Source organism: Fistularia commersonii, chromosome 31 (genome assembly GCF_037954325.1).
Source record: "Fistularia commersonii isolate RoL2024-O1a breed Wild chromosome 31, RoL_Fcom_v1.0, whole genome shotgun sequence".
NCBI lineage: Eukaryota > Metazoa > Chordata > Actinopteri > Syngnathiformes > Fistulariidae > Fistularia > Fistularia commersonii.
The window spans coordinates 5,909,092-5,925,268 of NC_141314.1; the positions used below are offsets into that span (position 1 = coordinate 5,909,092).

The following is a 16,177-nucleotide window of genomic DNA, read 5'->3' on the forward strand; positions in this document are numbered from 1 at the left end:
TTATATACCTTTCAGTGGTGATTACCGGTCCAATCTGTCTGTTTAGCCGAGGAAATATCATAGGCCCCGGCCCCGGGTGCGTGCGTTTTCCTGCGCGCCCCGCGAGGACGCTTATGGTTCCAGTTGCGAATGTAGCTGGAGGGATGCCACGGAAACGGCGTGGAATGGAGAGCGCTGTCGCGGGAGCGAGTGTTTATTTACCCGTACATACGACCATAACGGAGTCGGCGTGCAGGAAGGAGAGGACCACCGCAGACCCGCAGGATTGGGGATATGTGTCAGACGCGCCGTCGAGGGGGCGGGGGTGGCGGTGGCGGTGGCGAGGGGGGGGGGGAGGCTTTGGCGTTCGCCGACGTTTCCACACAGTTGTCCGTGTGTGTGTCGGCGCGAGGGTTCCAGACACACTGGCAGGTAGAAGCCGCCGCCGTGTTTGCAGACGCGGCCTCGCACAGCGGAATATTCGTGGAAATGAATAGGCCATATTATACTCTCAAAGTGGTATTTTTAATTCATCGCAGTTTCGGCCGGAGCTCGATTGAGTCATTTTTTTTTTTCGCGGAGGGGTGTAAGTAGAGCAAGTCCGCCGGTATTAGTTTCACCGGCGGAGGTTTTGGCCCGTGTCGATTTTCCTCCAAGTGGAATGGCGAATCAATTTGGGCAGGAGTTATAACCGTAGCGTGGACGCATTAGAAAACATAACCAGTAAGGAAGAAAAAAGGAGGTGGGGGGGGGAAAGCAGAGAGAGTTTGACAGCGAGAAAACACTGGCTGGCGGCGGAAAGAAGGCCAACTGCTAATGAGACGGGTTCTCCGGCCCTCCCAGGCTCCAGGGCACTGAAGAGGGGAACCGGGAGCAGGACAAACGGACGGGTGGAGTTGGAGAACATGGACGAAGAGAGGTGGCGGAGTGCCTTTATGGATTCATTCATTTGTTCATTTGTTCACCCACTCATTCATTATGGATGGGTTCCCACTCAACCTGCAAACCCCGACCGCAGATTATGCCCTGTAGATAATGAATAAATGAACGAGGGAAAAATGAAAACTAAACAAAAAGTAACTAAATAAAAAACAACCCAGACTGATACATTTTTAGTAACTATTCTTTATCCTCAACTACGATACAATTAACTAGTGGCTGCAAGGCCAAACAGAATAACAGAATCGCCCTGCAGTTCCATCTTTGGCCGCTAGATGTCGCCAACTCGCAAGGGGGGGGAACAAATGAGCGAACAAACAAACGGCGCAATAAATCTTGTTTTTCGGTCGTCAAAGCGGGATCGACGGTAAACCCGGCGGCTCCCGACGTCCCGTCCTGCAATCCCACCCCTCCTCCTCCCTCCCTCCTCCTCGCCCTCCCCCCTTCCGGCGTTAATCCCCTGCAACCGGAAGCGCTTGACCGAAGCCGAGGGTTGTGAAAGTGCGTCACAGCGCGCAGCCGCCGAGGAGAAACCCGAACCTGCGCTGCGGCTCCGGCTCCTCTCTCCTCCTTTTCTTCCTCTTCTTCTTTTTCTTCTTCTTCTTGCGCTCCTGCAGCCATGGTGAAGATCGCCTTTAACTCCGCCCTGGCGCAGAAGGCTCTGGGGAAGGAGGCGGCCGCCGCGGAGAAGGTGAGCCGGTCCGGTGCGTTAGCAGGCCTCGGACCCCCTGTACCCCGTGCACCTCCAGCACCCCCTATGTGGTTCTCCAGGGCAGCTGTTTGTGTCCTGCACCTGGAGGTGGTGAAGGTGGAGGTTGCACCTGATGCGGGACGTCCACGTTCCGCACAGCCGCTCCGCAGAGGCCGCGGCCCGATGCGGGATTAAGGGACCGCCGCCGAGCTGCTGCGTGATTTTTTTTTTAATCTAAATTGTAATTTTTATTTCTGTTTCCCTCCCCCTACCCGGCCGGGTCTCCTTGTTATGGTCGACTGCAGGTTATGTAATGCGCATCAAGGCACCGAGCTGAGCACAATCCGCGGCGAGACAGCCGGACAGGAGACTGCAGGGCTGTAGAATAATATTTATTCCTAATATTATTATTATTATCTGTATATGAGCGAGAACCCGGTTTCTTCTCATTCAATCGTCCTATAGAGACATACAACCATTCACCCTCTCATTCACACACCATTTAGCCATTCGCTCATTCATTCACAGGTCTTTTTGGGACAAACAACAGTTCGCTCGCTCATTCACGTCATATCGAGACATGCAGACATTCACTCATTCATCCTCATCATTTAGACGTACAAGTCACCCTCACTTTTACATGTCATATAAAGACATGCTGCCATTCACTCATTCATCGAGATATACAACCATTCACCCACTCATCGTTTATACATATAATTCACCCTCTCATTCACATGTCATACAAAGACATGTAGCCATTCACTCATTCATTCACAGGTCATATCGGGCCTCCGTGAGGGTTAGTGATCCCTTTTGGTTGTGGGGTTCCCCTGCCTCCTGCTATCACCTGGAAAACACGACCAGAAGCAATTTTTATTTTATTTATTCATCTGTTTTTTTTCCTTGTTTTATTTAATAAAAATACAAACAAATCTGGTTAATCAGCGAATGTCTGTCTGATAGTTGACTGTGGAACCAACTTCTGAATGTCCTTCGAAAGGCTTGGAAATGGAAAAGCGTGCTGTGTGTGTGTGTGTGTGTGTGTGTGTGTGTGTGTGTGTGTGTGTGTAGGACCCTGAACTGGCTGCTGCTCAGGTGGGCTCTGAGGGTTCCACGGGCCGCTGTCTGGTCACTCTGCTCGGCATCGCCTTCATCCTCAGCGGGCTCATCGTGGGAGGGGCATGTCTCTACCGGTACTTCACCCCGAAGGTAAAGTGTGTGTGGCTGTAGTATTCTTTCATTCACTCATTCATTTGTTTGTTCATTCATTCAGTCATTCCTTATCTACACCACTTGTTCTGCACTGTGATTGGGCAAGAGGCCTCCCCCCCAGGTCAATAGCTGTTTCACATTTAGACATACAAGTCACCCGCTCCTCCTCATGTCTGGACCATTTGGGGTCTCCAGTGAACCCCCTCCATGTTTTTGGAGTGTGGAAGGAACCTGGAGAACCCTGACGAACCCTTTGTCCAATGGCAGGAGAATGAAGAGCGCAGAGTTTCACTGAAGTTCAAACTCGTTAGGAAGTGTCCTGGAAAATGACCTCTTGGAAAAGAGTAGGGACTTGGAACCAGCCGTTGTCCCGACAACTACATTTAGCTTTAGCTTTGGCTCCCCCTGCTGCTCAAACTCGAGAACTTCATTTTTTAATCTTTAATCTCTACTTGTAAATTGAGTATTTGAGCCCTCAGATGAAGTGAGACAGGAGTCACCATGGACTAAGATTTGCAGATAACATTGGGAACTGTGGCGCGGGTAAATATATGTGAATGAGAAGGACCCAAGTGGAATATGGAGGCTACAGAGAGATGAAGAAAGTGGAGGATTTCAAGTACCAAGGGTCGACAGTCTAGAGCAATGGAGAGATTGGAGAAGAGGTGGGGGAACGAGTGCAAGATGGTATGAACTGGTGGAGGTAAGTGTCAAGAGTATGAAAGGAGACGTGGAGAAGGTGGAGGTGAGAGCAGCCATGTTGTCTGGTTTGGAGACATTGAGGAGAAGACGAGACAGAGCTGGAGGCAGCAGAGATGAAGGTCAGGTACTTGGTGATGAGTCCATCAGAGGGACAGCACATGTCAGACCTTCTGGAAATAAAGTCATACTAAGATGGTTTGGGCATAAAAAGAGGAGGGATGGTGATGAGTAGACGAATGCTGCGGTTGGAACTACGAGACAAAAGACTTAGAAGAAGTCCAGAGAGGAGACAGGAAGTTAGCTGGTGATGGCGGTGGTGTGTGTGTGTGGGGGGGTCATTACCATCGAGCCGGTGGAGTAGAGAAACCTCTGCGGACAAACAAGGACACGTATTCACAGAAGATGCACCTTGTACACCTGTATCTTGATCGAGACCTCATCACTCCTGCTTGCACCTACAAGTGCAACAAGATACACCTGCAGAGCAGCCACCTCTGTGCAGCCAGCAGGTGTTGCTCATATTTGCTGCCTTCCAACAATGGTTTTGTTCTCCTGTCTCCGGTCTCCAGAGGTTGTATCACGGCGCCATGCAGTTCAGTGACGTTTCAGCCGGAGCGGAGAGCCAGCCGTACTATCTGCCCCGCTTGGAGGAGGAGGTGGAGATCTCTGACAGCTTCGCTGTCATCAGCGTGCCCCCGCCTCGCTTCAGGGCCGGAGACCCTGCCTACATCCTCCATGACTTCAACAGGGTGAGAAGACACACTCGGGCCAGTGGGAACAAATACTGCAGTATTTGCAGAAAGAGCACTACAGATGAAATATTTCCCTTGAGAATGTTGTTGTAGAAGTATGCAGAAGGTCGGAGGAAGTTGCACCTTGCCTTTGTGGGTCTGGAAAAAGCTTACAACAGGGTGCAGAGAGACGAACCGTCATTGTATTTGGATGTCTGGAGTAGCAGAGAAGTATGTTTGAGCGGGGCAGGACATGTATGCCAGCTGTGAGGTAGTGGGTTCGGTGTGATGTTTAAGGTGGAGGTTGAGGGGATTAGCAGCAGAGCTGAAGATGTGGAGGTTCTCTTTGGGAGTGAGGAGAACGGAGAGGATCAGGAAAGAGTCGGTCAGAGGGACAGCGCATGTTAGATGTTCTGGAGATAGAAGTATGCTTAGGTTGGAACTGCCAAGGTTCTGTCCGATGTCAGTGTCAGATGGAGGCTGGTGACTAGCTGTGGCCCAAAGGAGAAGAAGAAAGTTGCTAGATAGATATCGCCGTCTTCACAAGCTCCCCTTCATGTGTTCTTGTTTGCTTATCCATTCATGTGTGTGTGTGCAGAAGCTGACTGCATACCTGGACCTGACACTGAAGACCTGCTTCGTGATTCCACTGAACACATCCGTGGTCCTCCCTCCCCAGGACCTCATCGACCTCTTCTCCCAGCTGATGGTGCGTTGAGGTGCTGAGATGCAGTAAAAGTGCTACTCAGGGCGAAAGGAATACTTTTACATGAAGAGTTATTTGTCCACCCTCGACAATGAAGCAGCCGTAGATGTTTTTGTGGCCTTCTCACCCCCCCTCCCCGCCCCCCCACAGTCCGGCTCCTACCGCAGTTACCTGGTGCAGGAGGACCTGGTGGTGACCGAGCGCATTGATGACATCAAGCCCCTCGGCTTCTACATCCGCCGCCTCTGTGATGGCAAGGAGACGTACAGGATGCAGCGCCGCGCCAGCCTGCCAGGTCAGTGTGTGAGCAGACACTGACCTTTAGAAGAACCAAGCTCGTGGTGTCCATTTTGGTGTTCTTAAGGGGTCGAGCTCCTCCTCCTCCGCTGCTGAGCCATTTTAGCCATTTTCTCTTTGTTCAAGAATAGTAAGCTTAAGGCCTTTCTTTTTTGTAGAAATTGTGCAGTTAGCATTAGCCTAGCCCCTTGATATGCTGCCATCCCATCATGGACATCTCTTATTTCTGTCCCGTCTGCACTTCTATCCCTTCATCGATGCATGATAAACACCCTCGTATCTATTAACGAGTCCCCGGGCTTTCTTATTGGGCAGGTTCCCAGGGAGCGTGGCCTGATCTACCGCAGCATCTCGTCACACGTCCACCATTGTTATTTTGATAATAATAATAATTATTATTATTTATCCTTTATTAATCCCTGTGGGGAAATTCAGTCTAACCGATCATGGATGAACCATGAGCAGAAGTTATGCTGTCCACCAGCGCCAGGGGAGCTGTCTGACATCACTTCCACACATAAGAACGAGCCGGGAATTGAACTGGGAATGTTCGGTTCCAAAGATGATTGGTCCACCCCTGCTCCACGCCGACCCATTTTTCTTATGAATATTTAAGCCATCGTTGCATCACGCCAGCTATTAGCACGTCACTGTTAGCGCTTCTGCTACTATTAGCATGAGATCATTTGTGCCTGTCCTTGCCCTTGGGGGTATTTTGGGTTTCCGTTGAGTGCGGTCCAGACCTGCTCCACATGGAAAGTGTCCTCAGACCGCCTGGTTGGCAAACGAACGAAAATCTGGGTTAACCGTCGTGATCTGTTCATCTCCGCCAGGCGGGGGCATCGAGAAACGCTCTGCCGAGGAATGCTTCACCATCCACCACTTCGAGAACAAGTTCGTCACGGCGACCCAGATCTGCAAGGCCTGATGGGAGGGTGCGGCGGTTGGCGGCGGAGCGAGAAGAAGGGCAAAGGAGGGAACAACTTTCAGCAGAAAGTTACTTTTGTATTAAAGTCCAACTGCAGTTTATGCCGATCCTGCTTTAACCCTCGTGATAAGTGAATTTCAGTTTCATCCGTTCATCCTAACCCCCTTCCCCGTTAGTCACTCAAACCCATGTAGGCTCTCTTGCTCAAGTATTCACAAGCTAGCTTTGTGTTCAATAACCTCCATCAGTTAGCTGAGGATGCGCTAAGTTTTAGTTCTTCGGTGCCGTAGCTTCCCTGCAGACCAAGCTCATCTTCACCGCGTTGCGTCCGGTCGTCTCCCGGCTGGGGCGAGCCACGCATCCTGTGGCTAGCGAGCCGCTCCCGCTCGATAAAGGATAAGCTAGCGAGCCGTTCAAGCTAGCGGGCCGTGGTACCAACTCGGAGCTTTCAGCTCGCTTACCCCCTCGCTGTCCTACTGTATGATGACGTAATTAATGGTGTCATACCCGCCGGCGAGAAGCCCCCCAATCCCTCCTCCGACCAGTGTTTTGTGTTTGTGTAGAAAAACCTCATTTGTGACGGTGGAGTTCCGGGATGTCTCGCTGGAAGTCACAACTCTGTCTAAGCTAAGGGCAAGTGTTACGACAAACTTTGGAAAAAAAACACTAATAATCCTGATCGATTCAAATTCTTATTCATGGATTCGTCCCCTTTCGGGTTCGGGATCATATTTATTAAAAAAAAAATTGAAGAAACAGTTTTTGCAAGCAATTACAGTTGTTTTCAGAGGTTCCCACTTGATGCCTGCACAGAGCGACAATCAGAGAGGGAATGTGTTTTTAAACGTGTGTGTGTGTGTGTGTGTGTGTGTGTGTGTGCGTGCGTGCGTGCGTGCGTGTGTGTATGTCTCGGCTTTTTAAGAGAATCCCCGGTGGTTAGATACAACCTGTTGTTGTGTGCAGCTATAGAACCCGATCACACCTTGTTGTTGAATAAACTTTGTGTTTCTTTACTTACTGGAAATTCTGTATGTTTGCCTTTTTACTTTTATTGTCATCAGTTCATGTCGTAATCTCTTCTCCCAACTGGACTTGAATTTCTTCACTTGAAGATGTTTCAACCCTCATCCCAGAGGCTTCTTCTGTTCTAATGACCTGTCGGGAGTTTCCCGATATAACTGCCAGGGTTTTGGGCGGATCTAGGTTCTGTAGGCTTGTTATGTAAATGTAGAAGTTGATGGGCAGAAACAAGGTCTAAGGGGGTTGTGATGCTAATCGGAGTGTCGTTCGTTGGAACAAAGTTGCACCTTTTTTTGGGATTACCTGGCTTGGAGTGTGACAAGGTAAAGCTAAACAAAGGAGTGAAACCTGTTGGATCACATGATGGGATGTGGAAGTTAGCGGGGGCTGGTTCTGGTGGTGGATCTTTCCTGGTTGTTTGGAGGGTGCAGAAGGTCCCGGCCCATCTGTGGAGATCCATCTTGGTATTAATCGCAGTACAACATTATACATCTGTGAAAGGTTGTGTCTGAGTCCCCTTCCTCTGTTTTGACAAAGATGGCTTCTTAAACTCCTCTCTGGAACCATCTGTCTTCTCTGGCTAGAACACGGACATTGCTGTCTTCAGAAGAACCTTGTCCTTCAGGTGGAGGTGGACCGCTGAGTCCTGTCCCCAAGTGGTGGCTCTCCTGTGTCGGGCCGTCCGTTTGTGCAGAGGTTGTTTGGACGTCATTACAATCCTCAGCGCAAGTGACAGCAAACGCCTCATTCTCCATCTTATGCCAGGGTGTTTTGTCCTTGGGATGCATCAGAATTTGTCTCAGGGTGTTGTGGGGTTTGAAATGTACCGATGTTTGTTGAACACCCTTCGGAGTTTTGGAAACACATCTAAACAAAGAAGTGAAACCTGTTGGATCACATGAACCCAGGCTCATGTGGAAGTTACCAGGTGCTGCTTCTGGTGGTGAATCTTTCCTGGTTGTTTGGAGGGTGCAGATGCAAACACCCAGGAAAGATTCCCGCTCAAAAAAATTGGCAGCTATATCGGGGAGCTCCCCACAGGTCATTAGGATGAGGGGTGAAACGTCTTCAAGTGAAGAAATTCAAAATCAGTTGCCACGACAAGAAGATTTCCACAAGAATTCACCACGACCCGGAGGACCGAGAGCCTCCACAGACACATTGACATTAATTCTCATTGGTTCATTTACTGTGCCACCGGAGCCAATCACGGTGGACATCGAATGTCTTTCGGTTTCACAGCTGTGCGTTTGTTTTCACGATGCAGCTGGAACTCAAAACAAGCTAGAGAGAACCCTGCAGGTGGGCGGAGAACATGTGATTATTAAGATTCTCACAGCCAGAAGGTTGGATTCCCACAGGAGGACTTTCTGTGTGGAGTCTCCATGTTCTCCCCGTGTCTGCGTGGAGTTCCTCAGGGTTCTCCGGGTTCCTCCCGGAAGCCCTACATTGTCCAGACATGAGAATGGATGAGCGAATGGTGGCATTTACATGACGTGTGAATGAGTGAGCTGCCTCCAATGACCCAGCTAGCTGCCTCCTTGCACGGTGGATCTGCCTGTTTGTGAATGGGTGAATCCAGTGTGAAGATGAGAACATTGATCTTAAACCAACAGTCCAACCAGAAATGTAAGGTCCCATTATGCTCTTTGCCCTCTTGCTGAAAGGATGTAAAGTTCTGAACCCAGTAGAAGATCGGCCATTCGGCTTTGTTGCGACCTCTTCTTCTCACAGGTTCTGACCTTCCTGCCAGGACTAAGAAGCCGAGGTGTCAGAGGACACGTTGACACGAGTGATAATAATGTCTGCCGGTCGGCTGTTGATTTATAGCTAAACTGCAGGTGTGGGAGAAATTTAGATCATGTTGTATGTTTTCAATAATGCTATTGATGAACACATTAGGGATATCAGCTTGTGGCCTCTCAGGCCGAAATGGTCTCCAACATTCGATCCAAAAATCCATGACCAGCAGGCCTTTGGACGGCCAACTCCACTCCAGTACAGTTTAAAAAAGAACAGGAAGCCCCCCCCCCCCCCAAAAAAATAGAATATTTTCACATTCAAAACAGTCACATTCATTTACTGTTAGCGAGAAATCATAAAACTCCCATCGTCCCATTCGCTGGCGACGTGGAGACTTCGCGCCTGACAAAACAGAATAGTCCATCATCCAGGGAACTCCTCACTTGTTATGCAGGACAGGCGCCTGCTGAAAGTCATACTTTCCAGTATTTCCGGCTTGCTAAGTCGCCTCCAGAATTCATTGGTGGTGAAGTAGTACATGAGCGGGTCCAGGCTGCAGTTCAGACTGGCCAGGCAGAGCGTGACGGGGTGACAACGCTGAATCACGTCAACGAGGGCGCAACTCCTCAACACCTGGGCCTTGACCAGGAAGTCCAGTGGCATGGTGATATGGTAAGGGGCGAAGCACAGGAGAAAGACCGCAGCGCAGATCAGCACCATTCTCAGTGCCCTCTGCTTCTCCCCGCGGTCGGGAAACGCCCCGGCCGACGACTTTCGGAGGCTGCCCGCCGTCAGGCAGGCGCTGGCTGATATCAGCGCGAAGGGGATGATGAAGCCCAGAAGTTCCGCGATGATCAAGAGGACCCACGCCGACGATATGCTGACTATCTGCGTGGGCAGCTCGGCGAAGCACACTTGAAGGGAGCCGTCGCTGGAAGACATGTTGAACTGGCTCCCGGGGTTCCTCAGCAGCGGGAAGGGCAGGCAGCCCAAACAGACCATCAGCCAGCCCAGGATGGAGATCACCACGTCTCGTTTTCGCTTAAATGAGTTGAACCTCAGCGGCCTGATGATGAGCTCGCAGCGGCGCATGCTGACGCACACCAGGAAGAAGATGGAGGCGTACATGTTGACATACTTGAGGTAGAAGCAGATCATGCAGAGAGGATGCCCAAACGGCCATGCGTTGTTCAGGTAGTAGTAGATCCGTAGGGGCAGGGAGAGAACCTGGGAACCCAGAGGTGGACAGCATCAAAAGCATGGAAGAGACCTTTGGTGTCCTTCTGAAGTACCCTCCATTTTTGCCTAAATGGTGGAAAACAATTCTTAACCTGCCCCTGAAGACATGGTGGGATCAAACTAGATGCTGGATCTTCTAAAGGAACCCCCTTTGCTGATTCCTCTTGTACCTTTAGGCAATACAGTTATATGCTACATTCTTTGTAGCATAGATATTTGCTAAAGAAGGTTCAGGGGAAATAAATTGAATCTAAAAACTACAATGCTAACATTCATTCATTCATTCATGATCTAAACTGCTTGCCCTGTAGTCAGGGGTGCAGGGCGGTGGAGCCTATGCCAGTTGTCATTCGGCAAGAGCAGGGCTTCATCCTGGACTGATCAGAAGGCCACACGTAGACATAAGTACTTGCCCCTTCTTTCAGAGACATACAAGTATTCGCCCCTTCTGTCAGACATACAAGTGTTCACACCTTCTTTAAGAGTCATACAAGTATTCGCCCTTCCTGTCAGACACACAAGTGTTCACCCCTTCTTTCAGAGACATACAAGTATTCGTCCCTTCTGTCAGAGACATACAAGTATTCGCCCCTTCTTTCAGAGACAAACAAGTATTCACTCTGTCATTCACATTGAGACAAACAACTATTCACCAACGTATAGAGACGGGTCCTTTACCTGGAGCAAGTCGGCCACCGCCAGATTCATCATGAACACCACAGCCTTCTTGGTCTCCTTGATGTAAACCCAGAAGACCCACATGGCCAGCAGGTTCCCCAGGAACCCTGGCAACAGGATGATGCTGTAGACCACTGCGTACACGTAGTGCTGGTAAGTTTGGACGTCGTAGCCGTCTCTGCAGCTGTCATTCATCATGTTCATCCTAATCGGTGACAGTTCTCCCAGGCTGCCTCAAGGTCGTCTTTATCCGGAACGGCGATCCGGAGATGGGTGCGTCTGGGTGTCTGTGGCGCTTGTCATAACGAGGACGGTCTCCTCCGGCCCATCTCGACGCCAGTCTTGTTCAGGTGTTGCCGATGTGCAAGGTTGTCAAGCTGCCTTCGGATCCTGCGGGGGCACAAATGTTTTTCAATTGTGGGGTATTTCCAGTAAGGCGGCCAAAGAGCCATACGCAGGAAAAGGAAAATAACACATTGTGAGCGCAGCGGGAAGAAGCCCCAGACCGCAGGGGCTTCCTTTTGCACTAGATGCAAAATGAAACTTGAGAAGTGCCCTGGCAGTGGAAGTGATAGTTGCATACTGTGTGAACATGCTTCTGCTGCCCTGTTTAAGGGCGCAAAAAGCCAGCTTGCAGTACAGGTGTTTATACACACCTCTTTCTGTAATGCAAAGTGTTTATGCATACAATATAACAGGAATATAATCGTTCAAACCTTTGCATAGGTAATTATTGTGATCTGCAATTTGGATGTATTTAGAATAAAATGCGATTGTTGGGTATAATTTGGGTCATCAAGTATTATCCAACTATTTTCAACGCAGTAATCAGATTACACTGAATACTTCCATGGGCGTCTATTCCAGTGGGGCAGATATTCTGCTGACACTTGTATCATTCTGTAAATGTACCTCTGATATTAGTTATCGCTAAATGATGGCTTTACACTTTTGGGTACAAATACTAATTATTATAGATAGTATTAATATTATTGTGTAATATTATATTATTAGCATAAAAAGTGGTGACACTATCCCGCCATTCATTCATTCTTTCTTTAATTATTTATACTAGTATTATCCTGCAGTAAGGGTCACCGGTGAATTGGAGCCAGTCCCAGATTTTAATTCATCCATTCATTCATTCATCCATTCATTCATGCCAAAGGCAGGATTTAACGTGGCCCGGCTGTCAATCAAAAGCAGGACCTACATGTGGAGCAGTGATGAGGCAGGGGGAGGCCGGGCCTCACCTGTCATCACGGAAAGAGATAAATGCAAAATGAAAAAAAGAAATTAAATGGTTATATTTATACAGTGATTTGTACTTCAAAATTATTTTCCACTTAACGTCACCAGTTTTAGTTATTTTTTTTCAAAATCACGAAAAAAAAATATCATATTTACCCTTCAAATATGAAGAAGAGACGTGCGGTGACGCGACAACCAGCTGAACCCACTGTGGATTGCACAATGATTCTGCTAACTGTGCTGGCATGCTACGCACTGAGACCGTATCGCTGTCTCTGTGGATGTCACTATTTAAAAAAATCACTTTGAATATATGAACTAACATACATTCTTGCTGATGTGTCTAATGTTTTTTGTCAACAACTGTAACTTGTTTCTCGTGTTTCTCGTAATCATAAAACAACTGCAAAGAGACACTGAGTGAGGCACGCAGTGACGGTGCCTCATGGTAGGGGGCACCGCTGATCCCAGGGATCCTTCCTACTACTCGGCTACAGAACGATAGAATTAGCAGTAGCAAGCTACAGTAAACAGCAAGTCAAGTGTAGCCATCCAACTATTTTTTTGCCGATCTCATCAGGCTGTATAGCTCACAAACGGTGAGGGATGAATGTAAATCTCCTGGGCAGCTTCTCGACGTTTTGGCCCAGAAGGATCTCATTCAAACTCTTCCTGAGGCGACAAAGTTGTTCCAGCCGGTGGTCACCGTTCCGGCTACGACAGCATCGGCGGAGAGCTCATTCTCTGCACCGAAAAGACTCAAAACATTCAGTCGGAACAGGAGCGATCAAGGACGACTGTCTTCACTGGCAGTGATTTCCATTGAGACAGAGAGACTTTTAAAACTGAAGAAAGAAACTGAAGACTTGTACAAGCAAGTTATCGATGCTTCAGAAAGAGCGGCGCATGGACTTCATTCATAAGTAAAGGTAAGAGATAATAACATTTTTTTTTACATTTTCTTTTTTCTATGCTACAGTTTGTATATGTAAAGAATGCTAATATGATATTTTAAACAAAACACGTCAACTGCTGCCAATGAAATGGTGAATAAGCTACTCTGTAGGGTTCATTGGTTTGTAAATCTGACTGTGATGACGTCAGTGCCTCACCAGCCATGAACCTCACCGCACGTCACTTATGTCGAGACATGCAGTCGGTCAGTCTGTCATTCACACATTTCAGTCTGTGGACGGTGGTGCAGTGTCGCCCAGAAGACACCCATGTGTGAACGTGGGGATGAAAATCTTACAAGCAAAGGCTGTTTTCACGGGGGGTGAGCCATAAACCACTGTTTTTATTTTTGGTTCCTAAGCTACTGTATCTTTGTCACTGTGGTTATGAGCTACCACAGCTAGCAAGGCAATGTTCAACGTTTGCGAGCTTGGTGTTGTGACAGAAGAAGGTGTCAGATGTAATCACACTTCTTCTACACCTTCAGTTGGTGCAAGATAGGCCAACTGTTCAACTCCTAGAATTGTAGATTACATTAGTCCATTAATTCATGAATTCATTCATAATTCATTATCTTTAACGCTCATTCTGCACTCAGGGACGGCGGGATTCTCTCCCAGCTCTGATTGGGTGACATCAACCATTCATCCTCTCATTCACATAACCTAGATATACAACATACGACGATTCACTCTTTCATCCACAAGACACATAGAGACATGTGACCATTCACTCATTCATTCATATGTCTTGGAGACACACTTTCATTCACTCACTCATTCACATTTTAAAGAGACACACAATCATTCACCCTCTCATCCACTATTCATGTTGACTTGTGGGTCATATATGTGTTTATCTATATGTCATCTTTATGTTATATATAGACATACAACAATTATTCACCCTCTCATCCACTCTTCATGGAGACCTGTTGGTCATACATGCTATATAGACATACAACTTTTCATTCTGTTGTTAAAAGCTCACATAGAGAGATCACCTCATTCATTCATCTGAAAAAAACAAGTATTCACCTTCTCAATCACACATTATATAAAGACATTCACTCATTCATTCAAATGTGGAGACAGAACCATCCAGTCACTCATTCACACGTCAAAATGAAAAACAAACAACCATTCAGCCTCTCATTCACATGTCTGGACAATGTCGGGTCTCCAGTGGAGCTCCAGCATGTGTTTGGACTGTGGGATGAACCAGGAGAACCCTGAGGAACCCCACGCAGACACCGAGAGAACATGGAGGCTCCGCGCAGGAAGGAACTCTGTAGGAATCCAACCAGGAACCTTTTTCTGTGCTGAGGAAGTGCTAACCGCTGCGTTGCCGTGCCACAACCATTTCATTATTTCACATCTCAATTGATGTTTTACGAAAAAGATCTGAAGTAACGGTGAATCATCTTCACCCCTGTAGCTCAAAAGCACCGCCAGATCTCCCCGGCTACGCTAGTTCTACGCTAGCATTAGATTTGAGAAGGTTCTCTCTCGACCCCCGACCCCTGCCCGCCGCCGCTCCTTCGCCATTAGGTAACCTCGCTCCGTCACGAATGCTCAGGAGATGTCTCCACCACCAGAAGATCCCACCACGCCGTGGGTTTCTAGATGCTAACACGCCCCCGCTTGGCGTGGAAACACATGAATCGAGATTTCCATTTCAACGCGTCACGAGAAACGTTCGATACGTGCGAGAAAGGGCCCACACACACACACACACACACACACACACACTCCACATAACACACATTCCTCACATTTGGAGAAACATGACAACACACACGAGACGGTCTGGAAGCTTCAAGTGTAACAAAAAAGCTTCTCCACCGACTCACATCCGTCCTCCTCCTCCACGCATTATGAAGGAAAAACAGAAGTTCGAAACGGGGGCCAACACACACACACACACACACACACACGCACACATTCCCCTCCTTCCTCCTCTGTCTGTTACACACACACACACACACACACTCCGGGCTTACCTAGCTCTTCTCCCCAGGGTTCTTCTCCACTTGCGTCCATTCTCCGTCCATCGCGGCAGGGCCTCCTTGTCTCTCACCACCTTTCGCTCCGTCCGTCGTTTACGCAGCGCAGCTGGAGGCTGAGGCGCACTTCCTGTGAGTCTGAAGGTGGGTGTGGTTTAGCAAATTCAGTTTTCGGGGACTTTTCTGGGCCCTCCCGCATCAGGAGGTGGTAATGCTGAGCTGACGTGAAGAAAGTGTTGAGGAGTCTTTTAGCATGTGCGTTTAGCACGTCCTCCTCGCAGCTAGAAGGTCCGCGGTTGGATTCCCACATTTCTCTCTCCCGGCATCTGCGTGGGGTTCCTCAGGGTTCTCCTGGTTCCTCCCACAGTCCGAACACATGCAGGAGGTTCACTGGAGACCCTACATTGTCCAGATGTGTGAATGGGTGAGTGAATAGATGCATGTTTCTGCTTGAAATGTGAATGAAAAGATGAACGGTTGAATGTTTCCATATAACATGAGAAAGAGGGTGAATGGTCGTCTCTATATGACGTTTGAATGAAAGGGTGAACAGTTGTATGTCTCTATATAACATCTGAATGAGTGAGTGTCTCTTTAAAATGTGAATGAATGTTTGTCTCCAGGATTTATGAATGAATGAGTGGATATGTCATGTACAGGGTGAATGGTTGTTTGCCTTCATATAACATGAGAGTGCTGGGGAATGGTTGTTTTTGACATGTGAATGAAAGCGTGTCTCTCTCTGATGAGAGGGTGAGAGGGTGAATGTTTTTATGTCTCCAAATGATGTTTGAATGAATGTATGTTTGCATGTCTCCCTGCGTTCAGCCGGCCCATCCGCTCCTCCAATCACAGCTCTGCAGCCCCAAGTGCAGAGTCAGCAGAAAACATAATTGAAGAATGTATGAATGAATGAATGAATGAATTCTGGTGATAAAAAAAACAGTCAGAACCTCCGATGTATCACAGAGCGCAGCGTGTCTCCTCGGTGACAGCGCTCTTTAACTGAACAACTGAAATGAGTTTCAGCTGATAAAGTCAGCGGCCTGCTTCTGCTTTCGCCAGATCCAGTGTCAATTGCCTCAGCCACTCTGGTTGT

General features: G+C 48.3%; 2 protein-coding genes across 2 annotated transcripts; one reads left to right on the plus strand and one right to left on the minus strand.

Moving 5' to 3' along the window:
• The first annotated feature begins 1,209 nt into the window (after window positions 1-1,209).
• Window positions 1,210-7,212, plus strand: LOC147215692 (integral membrane protein 2A-like). The gene is made up of 6 exons (XM_086178589.1): window positions 1,210-1,609; window positions 2,684-2,821; window positions 4,096-4,275; window positions 4,856-4,966; window positions 5,114-5,258; window positions 6,094-7,212. Exons 1-6 carry the CDS (start codon window positions 1,538-1,540, stop codon window positions 6,186-6,188), a joined length of 741 nt encoding a protein of 246 aa, XP_086034715.1. The 5' UTR covers window positions 1,210-1,537; the 3' UTR covers window positions 6,189-7,212.
• Window positions 6,191-15,319, minus strand: gpr174 (G protein-coupled receptor 174). Its single transcript, XM_086178587.1, has 3 exons — window positions 15,076-15,319; window positions 10,869-11,258; window positions 6,191-10,178 (listed from the first exon to the last, which is right to left on the minus strand). Exons 2-3 carry the CDS (start codon window positions 11,070-11,072, stop codon window positions 9,375-9,377), a joined length of 1,008 nt encoding a protein of 335 aa, XP_086034713.1. The 5' UTR covers window positions 11,073-11,258; window positions 15,076-15,319; the 3' UTR covers window positions 6,191-9,374.
• Window positions 15,320-16,177: the final 858 nt, after the last annotated feature.

What these genes read in the sequence shown, in the direction of transcription:
- gpr174 (XM_086178587.1), bottom strand. Translation starts at nt 11,072, where the DNA reads ATGAACATGATGAATGACAGCTGCAGAGACGGCTACGACGTCCAAACT. An exon ending in CGGTGGCCGACTTGCTCCAG is followed by an intron (nt 10,179 to 10,868) that starts GTAAAGGACCCG and finishes CTGGGTTCCCAG; the next exon opens with GTTCTCTCCCTGCCCCTACG.
- LOC147215692 (XM_086178589.1), top strand. Translation starts at nt 1,538, where the DNA reads ATGGTGAAGATCGCCTTTAACTCCGCCCTGGCGCAGAAGGCTCTGGGG. An exon ending in AGGCGGCCGCCGCGGAGAAG is followed by an intron (nt 1,610 to 2,683) that starts GTGAGCCGGTCC and finishes GTGTGTGTGTAG; the next exon opens with GACCCTGAACTGGCTGCTGC. An exon ending in TCCTCCATGACTTCAACAGG is followed by an intron (nt 4,276 to 4,855) that starts GTGAGAAGACAC and finishes GTGTGTGTGCAG; the next exon opens with AAGCTGACTGCATACCTGGA.